The sequence below is a fragment of the Indicator indicator genome, chromosome 4 (assembly GCF_027791375.1).
Source record: "Indicator indicator isolate 239-I01 chromosome 4, UM_Iind_1.1, whole genome shotgun sequence".
Classification (NCBI taxonomy): domain Eukaryota; kingdom Metazoa; phylum Chordata; class Aves; order Piciformes; family Indicatoridae; genus Indicator; species Indicator indicator.
Genome location: NC_072013.1, coordinates 24,586,242 through 24,600,562, shown reverse-complemented (window position 1 = coordinate 24,600,562; position 14,321 = coordinate 24,586,242). Strand labels below are relative to the sequence as shown.

The window sequence follows — 14,321 nt, the reverse complement described above, 5'->3', positions numbered from 1 at the left end:
TGGTTTTTTTCATCCTGGACTCTTGACTTCAGCAAGTTGTGCTACATGCTAAAAACTTTGGTTCCTCCATTTGCCTGCAAGATGAAGGTGGTGTTCTCCATTGGTTAGGACCCAGCCTGCTTTGCTTACAAAAAGGTTTCCCTTCTTTTTTTCTGTATCACTTCACTGAAGCAGCGATTTTGCTCTTCTGGAGATGGTGTGCTCCTGGCAGCAGCCTGAGTGGATGTGGTCGCTGCATCATTCTGACCTCATGAGACCTAGCTCACATTGCTTGTCTTGTTTAAACTGGTTCTTCAGATTTTGTTAAAGTCCTCTGATAGAAACTTTTTCCTTAAAATTACTCCTTTGGCTTTCTGGATCTTACATAGGAGAATAAACAGAAACTAAAATCTAAACATCATGATCCTGGAGAAGGCATGGAGAATACAAACTCCTAGATTAACTGTCAGGTGATAAATAAGATTCTGAAGGAGATTATTTAAAATCCCATGACTTTCCCAGCACTGAGCAGTATTTTCCTGTCACCACAGCTACTGCTTCCTGTTTCCCCTCTAAGTGTGCTTGCCCCCCAGCCATAACCACCCTGAACCCCATAGCATGTCCAGCTGGGACTGCCAGCTCCTCTAGTTTGTGATACAGAATATGAACACAGGCTGAAGGAACAATAGAGGCAGGAGATGGAAACCTTTAAGTCCAGGTTTCCTAGCCCGAACGGCCACATGAAAAACCCAGTGTCTCTTTGTCTTTTCCTTCTTTATTTAGTCTTTTCCTATGTGTATGACTCTGTTCATGCGTACTTTAGAATACATGTATACTTGAGTATACTTTGTATACTGGTAATTTTCACCATAAGTGTGATTATTAACTAAATAACAATTCTCTGACAGCACAGGGATGGGATTCTCCTGGGGAAATATGCTTTCCTTATGTTTCTTTTAACGATGCCAGATGTCTGCCTTAATTACACAAAGCCAAACTCCGTTTATGTCAGTGCTGTACCTGGGTTTTATTAATAACAGGTAGATATAAAAATTAGTATCAAGCAAAAATTCAGAGAATAATGCAACACCCACACAAACCTCCATTGAGGAGTTTCTGGTGCTGATGCTTCCCATATCTGCAATATATGACTGAAATGCCTATGACCTTAGGCTTGGACCAGAGCTCTCCTTTGTATCATCTCTCCCCAACTTGAGAAAAAAAAAATACTGTGCAGAAAATACATCTGCCACCACAGTAATGAGATCAGATTAGCAGTGGAAAAAGCCCAGCACTCTCTATCTCCAGTCTCAGAAAATGTGAGGTTCTTAGGAGCAGGAACAGGGTCTGCACCCTCTTCTCCCTCCTTGCAGGTGCATGGCTGCCTGTGTTCATGGACAGCTCTGATATGACGCAGCCAAGCAACACTGGGACTGAGCAACACAGAAGCAGTGTGAGAAAGAGCTGGAAGAAGCTCTGTCTGGGGCCTAAAACTTGTGCACCCACACGTGATGCCTGTTCCCAGCCAGGGACTGTGCTGATCCTGCCTTTGCCTTATGGACCTGAATTCCTGGCTTCACCCTGGGCCTGCCCTGTCATGGTGGATTTGTTTGGTCATCACTGGAAGCTAATGGAATCCCATTCACAGAGACCCAGGGCACAGCTTTTTTTTGAGGCTAACCTACTAAAGAACCTAAGCTAGTTAGTTAGCACTAACTTTGTAGCATGTGCAGGTAGAAAAAGTGGTCTGGAAAAGATAGTTCAACATTTACTGCTTTCTCTGACATTCATCACAGGAGGAACTATTCCCTGTTTCACTGATGATGATTGGGTGAACTGCTGTTTCTTGGGGCTTTAACCCAAGATATTGAACACTTTTTTTTTTTTAATCTGAAAAACATTAAGGAGTTGCAGAATTCTACCAAATTAAAAGCAGCATCACCTGAGTGCTGGGGCCGTGCCCTTGATGAATGTCAGCTGGAACAGCTCTAAGGAAGACTGTGCAGACACCCTGGTGCTGGTCCACATTAGTTAAGGAAGTGATGTCCTGGGAGAGCTGGTCAGAGGCCCCAGAACAGCTCATCACCAGATTCAGGTTCAGAGACAATCTGACACCTCTATGGCAGAAAGATGATTGTATTTGAAATGAAAAACACAGTGACAGCAGCTTGGCAAGCACGTAAGTAATCTTGACAGCTCCAACAATTCCGTAAGAGGTAAGCTGAAATTTAGGATGCAAAGAGTGTTTCACAGATAAGGCTTTAAATAGCATTGTTTTCAAGCTGCTTTTTATTGTATCTACTTCCGCAGGTTTTGTCCCACATCTTCATGGTTCAGTGCTGTTACTGAATGCCAAGGAGTCAATCCTCAGCAACAGCCTTCCAAAGTTCTTTCAGAGTAATTAGTTTAAGAAGAAAATAGCTGCCACAGTTTGGAAGACTAATTGGTGAGCAACTACATTGGTTCCATCTCTCCTTGCCATTTCCATTCACTGATTTCACTTGGGAGCACAGAATTGCTGTGATCTTTATTACCACCCTGTAGCAGCCCTCAAAGGAAAGGACAGCTTTGTTGCAGATCACTACATTTACTACTCCTCAGTGATACTTCTTCTTTCCAAATGTCAAGAACTTGCACAACTAGAATACACCATATACTAAGCATTCTTTAGTAGAATTACAAATCAACTCTTTTACCTCTACGGTACATCTGGCTAGTAACAAATTGACCAAACTACTTGAGTTGGGTGGAGATTGGGATCTTTCAGTGAGCACCTCAACCCAAAGAGCAAGGACAATCTTAGCAAGGCAGGAATTATAGCTAGGTGGCAATGCCTCACGAGTGACTCTGTGGAGCAAACTGCACCCTGTTTAAAAAGCTGAACTCTTTGGGGGCATCACATCATGGGTGCAGCAGCTGAAGCAGCCACTACCACAGTGAGGGGAAATAAAAAGCACTCACAGCACATTATTGTGCCTGCTGCAGTGCCTTCACATCACTTTTTGTCATTGTCTCACTTGCTATAAGCCCGAGCTCTACACTCTCAGAAGCAAAGAGCATCCTTTCATACAACACACATCTACCACATCCAGTTGAGCCAGGTCTTGGCATCTAATGAGTTTTAGGCTTTCACTGATAAAAGTAAAACCAGGCAATTCTACTTCTACACCCAAACCCGAGGATTTCAAACCCTAGCTGAAGCCACAGAACTCCTTTCATCTGTTTGTGATGCTGCCCCAAACAAAGCCATAAGCTGCGAAGCTCCCCGCTGTGCTGGACAGAAAAGACACTGATGAAGGTTGCCGAGTTGCAGACCTCTGGATTGTGGGCTCCTGAAGGGAGATGGTTTGCAAAGCCAAGGCTAAAGGACCTGCTGCTAGACTTTCCACCTGCCAAATCACAGCATTCGCACTGAGGTTTTGAAACAGAGAGTGTACAGCATGAAGCAATGGAAATCACCCAGTACTTAGTTTCCTTTCCAAGTGCCAGGAGTCTCTTTGAAGTTTGGAGCAGATTTGATCTAAACACAAAGTTGCTTTTTGAAAACGTTAATCAGCAGCAGCAATAAACTCAGATTCAGGAAACTTCTAAGTTGGACCTCTTCCTTCTCCAAGAAATGCTCACTGAACAAACACTCATTTTTATTAACTAGTGGAATCCTCAGTTAATGATCTGAGAAGGAAACAGTGATGTGTATGGAAAAAATGGTGTGAGAAGTGTAATTCAGTGCCAGGAATGTCATAGTGGTGGCCTCACTGCTTCTAGGAGACTCCCTCATATCTGAATTATTAGGGTAGCACTTGCAGGCACCATGTTTACCCCAAACCCAAGACCATGTAACTTTGCTATTACATCAGTTCCATGATCCTGTAAAACCCTTTTTTGGGAGATCTATTTCCTAGCTTCCCTACTGAAAAGAACAAGCCTGTCTTGCTATTCACTAAATCTTGAGGTAGAAAAAGAGATTATCCCCATTGGCAGCAGCCTACAATCAAGTCTGCTCTAAAACAAAACTATGAAATTTCACTAGGTCAGAGCTGGTAGCAGCCAACACCATAGTACACATGCTTGAGCCAGAAACCTTCTGGTCACATCCTAGAGAGGGTATTAACCCAGATCTGCAAAGCCGCAGCTGCAGACCATCAGCATGGAACAAGTGATTACTTTGGTGAACTGTGTTGACCTATGCTAGTTAAGAACCAGGCTCAGAGAATCAGGAGAGGGTACTGCCTATGCTGCAGAGAACTCTCCCATGGAGTTAGTTCATTTTTCAACATTGCAGCTGTGACCTGCTCATGGTACAGAGCAAGGCTTCTCCTTAATCCCTCCACAAACAGTAGTTATGCTCAGAACAAAGCCAACTCAACCCAACCCCAAAGAATTTGCCCTATATACAAGCACCCACCTCCCACTGAAATTTGTGACTAGCAGGGAGGCACAACCCTGCATCACCAACAGGACTGGGAGATACTGCTGAAGGGTTTCTTTTTCTGGGTATTACTAATGCCCAACCTGTTGATACAAACAAGCAGGGAGCTATGGGCTGAAACCTGGCTGCCACCCATTTTTTACCCTCCCCCTTACCTTCTGAAACTACCTTTTTGCTTTAATAAAGTTCCAGAGAGTCTATTCTCTTAACTGCTACCCACCTGAACCAAAACCTGCCCATGTATTTTTCTACAGCAGTACCAGGTAAAAATCAGCTCTAACAGCTACTCTGTTTTCCACCGGTATTTTTTTTTTTTCCAGAGGATCTCAACATTCCAGCCTGGCAGGCAAATGCCTATGTCAGGTATGCACCAAAGTATTACATGAGGGAGACATACGCCTGCACCAGAAAGAGGAGGTATCTTCTGGAAAAGTCATACAGGGATTAGTAATTCACCTTCCAGTTCCCCAACAAACATTGAAACTGACAATTACTTTAGAAATACAAACCTGGTTTAAACAAAAAAACCCAACAGGTTTTCTTTTGGAGAAAAAAACAGGAGTAAGCCTGCACTTAATTTAAAAATCAAGGTTTTGTACTATTGCAGTAAATGCCCACCTAAAATAAAAGACTACTTTCAAATGCTTCATTCTTTCATCTGTTTGTCACATCTGTTTGATGCCAGGGCCACCTGCAATGCAACTGCTACAGGTGCAGATCTACCTCCCAGTGCTTTGGAGAGGAAAATCTGCAGCTTAAGACATTGTTATTTGTAAGCAGCAAACAAAACCTTCCCCTTTATAAATTCTGCTGTAACAATTTTGATTTAGGAAATGCAGCTGACAGGGCACTGGAGCCGCTAAAAACTTCTAATACAATGGAAAACAAAACAACCAACCAACCAACCCACCCCAAAGTGTCATTGTCACTCACTCTTGCCACTCTTGGCTTTCCACAGCAAAAGGCTGAGGGGCAGCAACTACAATCACTCCCCAGCATCTCCACTGACCCAACACTCCTAGGCCAAAGCCTGACCCTTCCCACCCTGTGACACAATCCCTCATTTAGGTAGCCTTATAGCCTCTCTTCATCCACTAAAGGAAGGAGGTACCCTCAATGTTGATGCTTGGGACCTATAAACTTACTCCCCCAGGTACATGCTAGTTCAAAGTAACACAGTGCCCTCTCCATTCCCTAGTCCAGGCTGGAGGATTTCCTCTGGTACGGTAATGCTGTTCAAGTGGCCATAGCCAGAGGCTCAGTACTGCTGCAGGCCATGAACTAGAGGTACTGGTTTCCCTCAGCCCCACTTGAGGCACCAGAAGCTATACTTAAATGAAGCTGTGGAAAACCTCATAAAAACAATCCCAAACAAAACCCCACTGCCTTATGAACACCCATTTAAGATTTTGTTAAAGAAAGCCTGCAAGGATTAGAACGCAGATTCCTTTTGCATCAAGATGACATCTTGCAGTGTAGGTTACACAGGCTTTGTGCCTGTGTTTTGAGTTCCACTGTTGCAACATACACCAGCTTGTTTTGTTCAAGACATTTTTGTCATTTTGTCTTGCATACTTCAACAAGTTGTGGTAATACTTACTCAGAAAACAAAGGAGTTCAGAGCCACAAATGAAGACTGACCAAACCCAAATCCTTTATTTCCACAACTGTATAAATGTGCTCCAAGTATGCGTCCAACACAAGTTAGAAAAACACAGAATAGAACATGCCAGTTGCAAACTGCATCAGTTCACCAACGTGCTGACTCCTTGGTGTTAGGCTTAGTTACACAAGACCAGTCACAGTAAAAAGATACATTTTAGAGTACAAAGAGTAGCAGGATGTTAAGCCATTTCAGCTTGTGCACATACAAATCACACTTCTGGCAGAAAATGCAGAGAAGTTTGCACTGTTATGCTGGAAGCTATGTTGCGTCACTTTAAATGGCATCAATATCGATATCATCATCCTTGTTTGCAGGCTTCACAGTTTCAACTTTAGGTACACTGGCAGTTGTAGAGTACACCACCTGTGGAGACAAGACACTTTCACTATGGCACCTATTGCCACTAAGCAGACTAGCATTTCAACATCAGGGGTTGCAGCACCTGCTTGCTTCACAGCTTTCCTGCCTACTGCCAGGAACTGCCTCCTTGAGCTCTGAAATGCACTCACTGCACAGCACCTCCTAGTAAAGCAATACTGTACAGACATGAAGCTAGAGTTCAGACATGCCAGAACAACTACATTTTAACATGCAGGATCTCATGTTAAGGAACAATCCTAGGTACTACTGTGAGAAACAAAACCAACCAACTACCCACCCTACATGCAAAAATAACCCCCAAAACACCTCTCCACCAGTCAGCTAGAACGTAGCTAATAAATGTACCTAGGTCTAAAACCATGACCAAAGTCTCACTTGTCCTTTAATCAGCTTTTCTAACAAGCACCCAATGACTCTGTAAAACCCACAGCTTTATGCACCTCTTGTCAATCTTCCACTTCATCTACTATTACCGTGGAAGAGACCCTTAGACCCTTACCATTCCACATTGACATTCTTTGGCTATTATGATGCACTTGTACCATTACAGAAGAGATCTTAGGTAATCATTTGTCTGTTAAGTGCAGCAAAAACACTAACAAGGCTTTAGAAAGGAGGTTTCTACCACTTGCCAATATGCATGCTAACACATAAAAGGTCACCTAACAGTGAGAGACTTAAGTACACACAAACTGCAACTCCAGAGCCGTTAACAGCAAGGGTAACCTTGCCTACCTCTATGTTTTCATCTTCATCCTCTTCTTCATTTCCGGAAGATTCTTCTTCAGCTTCCTTTAGCCATTTAATAAATGGTTCTGCTTTGACACGGATTTCTTTGGCAAGCTCCTTTGAAACATATTTTTTTGAGGCCTGCAAGCAAGCGCACAGATGTTGCTTCAAATACTCATGGAGCTTACATCAGCTCACCCCCCAATGTAGTAAGAGTCTAACTCAGAACTCTAATCTCACCCCACTGAGCTGCCCGTTTTTCAAAGTCAGGTTTCCCCCACAAGTAACTTATCACAGATTAGTTATTGAAAGACACCTGCACAAGAAGTTACACCTGAATGGAGAAATCACGTACATTACACTGCATTCAGGTGCTTAGCTGGTGGAATACATGAAATGCTACACCTTACCTTTTCTGCCCAGCCAAGAATAACTTCTTCTTCCAGGAGATCTGCATCATACATTTCCTTCAAAATATGTGGTATTTTAGAAATAAGTTGAGACTGATGCATGGCTACCACACACTCAAAGCCATGGAGAAGGTACCTCTGAGCTTTCTTGTTGTTGTGGCAGAACTAGAGTTGTGATAAAAAGAAAAGCAGCTAAATTAGCTTATTTTTTTTGCATCTCTGGGAAGAGCTGCTGCTTCTGCTTTCGATACTAAAATTTACAACAGCTCATATTATCCCTCCCGGCAGTTCTCCCTAGCTAAGGGCTGGTTTAAAAAACAAGATCCTACTGAAAGCCCTCTTCCCCACAGCACCAAGTAATCCAGAACTGAGCTAAGTAGTTGCTATGAAAAACCTTTCCAACAGCTGTTGCACTAGATGCAGAAGAGACTGCTTACACGAAGGAAGTGACGTCTGTATTTCCTGATCTGTTCACGAATCTTTTCGTCAAAAAGGACTTCAGTGAGAACCAGCGGGCCCATGGCCTTTACATCCAGTCTCTCTGCTTCTGCTACAATGTCTTTGTCAGAAGTATCAATGACACCTTCTTCCTTCTTTTTCTACGAAGGGAAGAACACATATGGACATTTTAAAGCCATCAAGGTCTGCATCAATGCTTTATTACATCAACTCCTTCTCTGCCACTGGTGGAACCAGTACTTCGGCTGAAGCTCATGTAGCTTGCCCTTAAGTCTCCTTACCACTGTTTTCTACAATTACAGCAGAATATACTATAAAGACAACAACCCAAGAATATTCACCTTCACAAAATCAAATAGTATGTTGACTCTCTCCTCCACTGTTCTTTCCAAGTCTTCACTAAGTGTGAGGTTCTTTGCATGGTCACTGATTTCATCCATTCTACGTCTTTGGGCTTCTTCTGTCGTGTCTTCACCCCAGTCATCATCATCCTCCTCCTCCTACAAAATAAACCCAAACCAACAGGTTCATGTGATGTTACCGCAAGCTTAACAATAGGTGAAATGGTTTTCCTAGACAAGATCATTTTTATAAACAGGCACCTTTTGATTTTTCCCTAAATAAAATGCTAACACTATAGATTGAAAGTCAAAATGTGATTCAGACAAACATAGAAAAGCAGTAGAAACTAGACTTGGGGTTTGCAGCAATCTGCAGGGTAACTTCAGAGTGCAGTTTTACTACTCTACCTAGGTCTACTTGTGGGATACTCCTTTGTGGCGAGCTGTATTTTAAAGGATAAGCAGCTTTCACTTACAACAAGCACAAACACCGTTACTGAAATGCTGATAGCGCTGTTACAGTGGAGATGCAGGGGTATTTCTATTGTAGCAGCTATACTCTGGATGCAGCAAGAACTTTTGGTGCAATGTTGACATTGAAGGAACACCAGTGATTCAGAAGTTGTAGATCAGATCAAGACACCACATACCCTTATCTCCCCACTTTCCCTTCTACTTACCACAACCTGTGGAGGAGTAATCTCCTCTGGTGGTGGGGGTGGAAGTGTCTCATTGCTGGACACAGAACCATTCTCTTTGTCCTTGCCTTTTCTGTTCTTCTTCTCCTTTTCTTTCTTTCCTGTACCAGTGTCACCACTTTCTGCAAGTGAATTTTAATGTTGTATTCTATGAGCTGTGATACTGCACCTCTGCCAAATCCCCAGGTGGGTTCAGATGCTTTTATTGGCAGGAAGTTAAGTCCCATCCCCAGAGACATTCAGGGCAGACGTACATCTGCCAGGGAAACCCTTGGTTTCAGTTAAAGTCTCATTTCTTGGGAAGACCTAAGGTTGTCAAAGCCTATGTAACAGGTGACCTCACAAAACAGAGACCCCTGGAATAGGTTAGACTTCTTTATTCTAGCAAGCTTAAATTGCAGCAGGCAACTAGATGCTTACTACAGAGTGTTGCTTGCACAGCAGCTAGCACTTACTACACTGATTTTAATTCCTACCCTTCCACTGCACACTGACTTGAAGACAGAACTGTAACTAGCTCCTGCTGAACAGCTCTCCTATCAAGTTTTGTTCTGCAAAGGCAAATCCAACTCTTCATAAATACTTCTACTTAGCAAGGATACAGGATCACAGGGGAAGAGACTGCTCACACTGGAACTATGAACACAACTACTTCATCCTAACCCATAAACACACTCCAGGACTACGCTAAAGCAAGCTATTATTTCTACTTCAGTAACAGCACTCATGCTGAAAAAGTCCCCTTTACTCCCACCAAATAAAAGACACTTACCAGGTGGGTTTTTGAGAATGAACGTGCAGAGTTTATGGTTTGTGTCAAGCATGCCTCGATAGCCACAGGCTTTGCAGGAGTTGCCTATAGTTTGTTTCTTAGGATTGACATGCTGTAAAAAAAAAAAACAAACCAACAAAAAACCCCACCAAGCTTCAGTTAACATACCATTAGCAGAACATTATGAACAGTGTTTACAGTATTAACTCTGCAGAATTAAGTCAGATGTTTGAATATTTTATCAGCCCCAACAGAGGAAATTTAGGAGTAGCAATTTAGCTCAGAATTTCTGAGCTATTATAGATACAAAACCTTCCCAGAGGTGCACACGTTTCTGTATTTTCTCCTTACTGGTATTCAAGTCAGCTATTAACTCTGTATCACTTCCATAAATATCTAATGAAGTGTTTCCAACTAGCACTAATGGGAGAGCACTCACCAGATCAGTTTCAGGATTCTCACACTCAGGACAGAGAACAAATTTTTTAATGAATCCATCCAACATGTCTTGCAGCTTATTCGCCTCATGAGATCCATTGACAATGTAACGGTCATTCTTAACATCAAACTGGGTCTGTGCTCCCAGCTCACAACCAAAAAATTTGGTAGGATCTGTAAAGAAAGAGTAATAACCACCCATGCCCTCAAATCTTCACTGATTTTTAACAGCAAGCTGATGAACAGAAAGAAGCAATGGTGTATTATTTCATCTCAAGATGATCTCATTGCCTTCTTACAAATCTTGAAAGCATGGTATTAATGCTTGATTAGCTACGACTACTTCAAACCTTAACAGCATAGAATGAAAAACGTGGTTGCTCCAGACTACTTACACGTTGGAGGCCGATTAAGCGCCTTTGCAACGTCAACCATGTTGACTATAACTGTCTTTATTCCATTTCCTTTGCCCTCCACCTAAAGAAAAAAACAAAGCAGTTAGGAGATAAAGTGACCACAACAGCCCTTTTCTGTGTATAAAAAATTCTGCTTTAAGTGTGTCTTCTTAGGAAAGCTACCCTGCAGTTAGTCTGGAAAGGAAGCAGTACATATTCTTGCTCTCTCACTGGCCGAGTGTTATCATTATCTCATACCTCTCCTCTTCCTCTATCAAGACAGTAAGTAGTGTGAAACACTACCTACTTACCAACAATTAGTAAGTTACCTTGGCAATCAGACGGGGCATTTTGTAGCGATAGAACTGGTCTGAAACACTGCGGTTGACGTTGACAGACATTTTGCCTTATTAGTAGCTTTATCAATAAGATGAAGAGATCTTTGATTGCAGTTTTTTGGTATCTTCTGTCTGGAGAAGACGGGATGACATAAACGACTGCAAGAGTTCTCGGTCTCTGACATGAAAAAATTTTCGCCACCGAGGCTGTAAGGTTCTTGCTTGTATGCTATGTTTCCCCAATACAGGTACCAGTGGCTGCGCAACAGCTCTGCAAGTGGTAACAAATAAAAGAAATAAAGTTCATCTTAACATGTACCAGTGAGCTGTGTAAGAGACTATATTTAGACTAAAAAAAACAAAAAAAGAAAATACATTCAAACCAACTTCTTTATGCTGTGGCTTTCTTCAACTTGTGGAGCCCTGAATTGCATTGCTAATTAATTTTTCCTCAACCACACAACTTCCCCACCCTCTTCATTACTCGAAAAACACCAAGACTACTTTCTGTACAATTCAGTTCTGAGGGAGTGCTGCTATCAATAAAGAAAGGAAAGGAATACTGCTTGATTTTATTGTGGAGATTAATGGTTCTTGAACGCAGAGGGTCATGTGATACATTTCAAGCTGCAGGGCAGAGTTAATCAGCAGAAAAGATCTGGAAAACAGTTTTAAATTCCACATCACATCACAGACCTATCACATACACCAAAGGCTGTTATAAAACTGGGAAATCCAAGATGAAGCAGTAGCAATCTGTAGCTCAACGCAGTTTATACACGAAGTGGAGAAGAGTTGTTAATTAGGTGATTCTCTCACTTAAGAAATTCTTGTAGCAGCTTCTGGTGAGTTTTGACTTAAAACAATATGCCTGATAAAGTCCGACTGAAGTTGCTTCCCTGTACAAAGCCTAGCAATGCAGAAGTACAGAGCAATGCAGCAGCTTTTCTAGTTTGTTTTTTTTCTTAGGGGAAGGTGAATGAATCCTATTATTAAAGTTGTCTTAAGCAGTATATGCATATTTAAGTTAACATATATATATATATATATATATATATATGTTCTGATCTATATCTGATCTATAATCAGATGAGTACTTAAGCCACAACTGTCTGACCACACAGGCAACCCTGACTGCAGCATGCGTCTTATGACACATCATGATGTTATCATTAATGACAGAAACACTGACGCATTAAAATAGCCTTTTTAGTATTTATGCGTAAGAGCACAACTATCGGTTCCACACAGTTCTGACTCCCTCTGGTCAGGCTTATGAATTCTTTAGTTAAGAAGCAAGAAAATACATATGTGCCTCGTGTTCTACATTAGCAGTGCAGTTTTGCACCTTCTCAAGCACAAAGCACACCATGGACTTTGCTCCCCAAGATGTCTGAGTCACCATGTGACCCGAGCACGTGCTTACAGAAGCACTGAGGAAGCAGGTATCTCCGTGTCTTGAAATGAGGTCTCGGACGGAACATGCGGTTACCCCCCGCCTTCCAGATTACAGCTTTTGTCAGCTGTAAAGCTCCCTCTCCTGGTCCCTAGGACATCTCATCCCAAGCGCCACCCTCTCTTCCTCCCTCCAATACGCTACGCAAGGAAGAAAAAGCGGGAAGGCAATAAGACTCCCTGCTTCAAAATAAAGCAGCGTTTCCCTGACCGCCCCCCATTCCTCTCCAGCCCTGTGATGAGTCATAAATGCAGCAATTAAGGACTGAGTCAGCCCTGGAAAAGATGGGGGGAGTCATCTCCAGCCACGCATGCGCTCTTCACCCCCGGGAAGGGGAACACTCCACGGCTGCTGCCCCTCTCCTTGCCTTCCCCCATCCCGCGTCCCTGGGGCTATACCTCCAAAAGCAGGCGCATCCCCTCCTCCCACCAAGGCCCCGGGGCGGGTTTGTAACTGCGCCACAGATGCCGTGCCACCGCCCCCTCCCCGCCCGCCCACAGCGCGGGGAGGCGCGGCCCCCTCCGCCGCCATCTTGTCTCCTCGCATGGCGGTGGTGAGGGATTAAAGGGAAGAAAAAAAAAAAACCAAAACCAGTAAGAAAGAAAAAAATACACAACCGTCAAACAGCTGCAACTGAAACCTTTGAGCATTTAGAGATTTCACCTTCTTTTCTCTCCCTTCTCCCTCCCATAAAGATCTCAGGCGCTTCGTTACACAGAACCTCTCCCACTACGCACCGTTTACCGTCAATCCGACGCCCCGGTCCTGCCTAAGACATCCACCCACTTCCCTCAACTTCCAGGACCCAAGCGCTCCTCTCAACTTCCTCTGCCCTCATCCGCCTTTTCCTACTGCCAAGACTCACCGTTTTCGTCCAATAAAGACATAAACCCAACGCTGCTCGCCCCGGGCTGCGACGAAGCCGAGTGTGCGAGGAGAACAGGGCCGTAGGGGCGCTTATATCCAGATGGAGAGGGAGGCGGAGGCGGACGCCGCTGCCTCCGGGTCCCGGCGTCCTGGGGCGGGCGGTATCAGCAGGGACAGCAGTGCCGGGCAATCTGCGGGCAAGACACAATCAGGTGCATCGTTAGTGGCGACACATGGGAGGAGAGGGAGAAGAAGGAAGGGGAAGAAAAGGGAAGGGGGGGAGGGAAAGGCGTCGGCCAAGCACGCAGCTCAGGCAGAAATGGGTAGCTGATGAGACCCCAGCAATGGCTTCCCCGTACTCACCTCTAGAATGTTCTCGCTCTGACTGAACAACGCCAAAGCTGGGATCAATCAGCCAGCGGCGTGCCCCGCCCCCCAACCCCGCCATTGGCTCGTCTCTCGTTTTGGGGCGAAGCTATTGGCTGAGGGCTGGACGTTCCCTTCATCCACTGGCGGTGATCACTATCAATCAAGACACCCTGGCTTCACCTCCCCCTCTTCTGCCCTCCCCCCTCCAATGTCCCAAAGGACATCGCGTCCACATCGACAGAGTCTCGCGAGAGCGCGCTTGTCGGGGGAGGAGCGGGAGCTGGCGGGGACTGAGTCAGTGCGGCAAGAGAGGGGGTGGGGGTGGTTGGGGAGTATGGGCTGCTCTCGGCCTTCCTGCTGCGTGTGCTGAGAGATTTTTCCCGGCTCCCAGGCTGCGTGTAGCGCCGCTTCACGCCCTGCTATAGGGAGCGCCCTGGGCCGCTTTTTTCGAGCCGTTGTGCCTCCCGGGGCCAATCGGGACGTCCGAGTCCTAGAGGGGCCCCTCGGCTTTGTGCCGGGCGCCCCGGGAAGGGTTACACATTCAGGCAGCGCGGAGCAGGCTTCGGGGAGGCTGTGTTCCCACTTCCGGGGCAG

General features: G+C 44.4%; 1 protein-coding gene and 1 non-coding gene across 3 annotated transcripts; both read right to left on the bottom strand.

The window, feature by feature from the left end:
* Nucleotides 1–6,048: 6,048 nt before the first annotated feature.
* On the bottom strand, nucleotides 6,049–13,740 carry EIF5 (eukaryotic translation initiation factor 5). 2 transcript variants are annotated; one of them, XM_054400011.1, is made up of 12 exons: nucleotides 13,722–13,740; nucleotides 13,357–13,549; nucleotides 11,027–11,306; nucleotides 10,698–10,779; nucleotides 10,304–10,476; nucleotides 9,865–9,976; nucleotides 9,075–9,214; nucleotides 8,395–8,553; nucleotides 8,032–8,193; nucleotides 7,595–7,759; nucleotides 7,191–7,325; nucleotides 6,049–6,437 (listed from the first exon to the last, which is right to left on the bottom strand). In XM_054400011.1, exons 3-12 carry the CDS (start codon nucleotides 11,096–11,098, stop codon nucleotides 6,348–6,350), a joined length of 1,290 nt encoding a protein of 429 aa, XP_054255986.1. In that variant the 5' UTR covers nucleotides 11,099–11,306; nucleotides 13,357–13,549; nucleotides 13,722–13,740; the 3' UTR covers nucleotides 6,049–6,347. The 2 variants fall into 2 exon arrangements, with proteins under 2 accessions (XP_054255986.1, XP_054255987.1); XM_054400012.1 differs by lacking the exons at nucleotides 13,357–13,549; nucleotides 13,722–13,740 and adding an exon at nucleotides 11,732–12,039.
* LOC128966838 (small nucleolar RNA SNORA28) lies at nucleotides 9,404–9,527 on the bottom strand. The gene has a single exon (XR_008489105.1). It is a non-coding gene; the product is annotated as a small nucleolar RNA SNORA28 (small nucleolar RNA).
* Nucleotides 13,741–14,321: the final 581 nt, after the last annotated feature.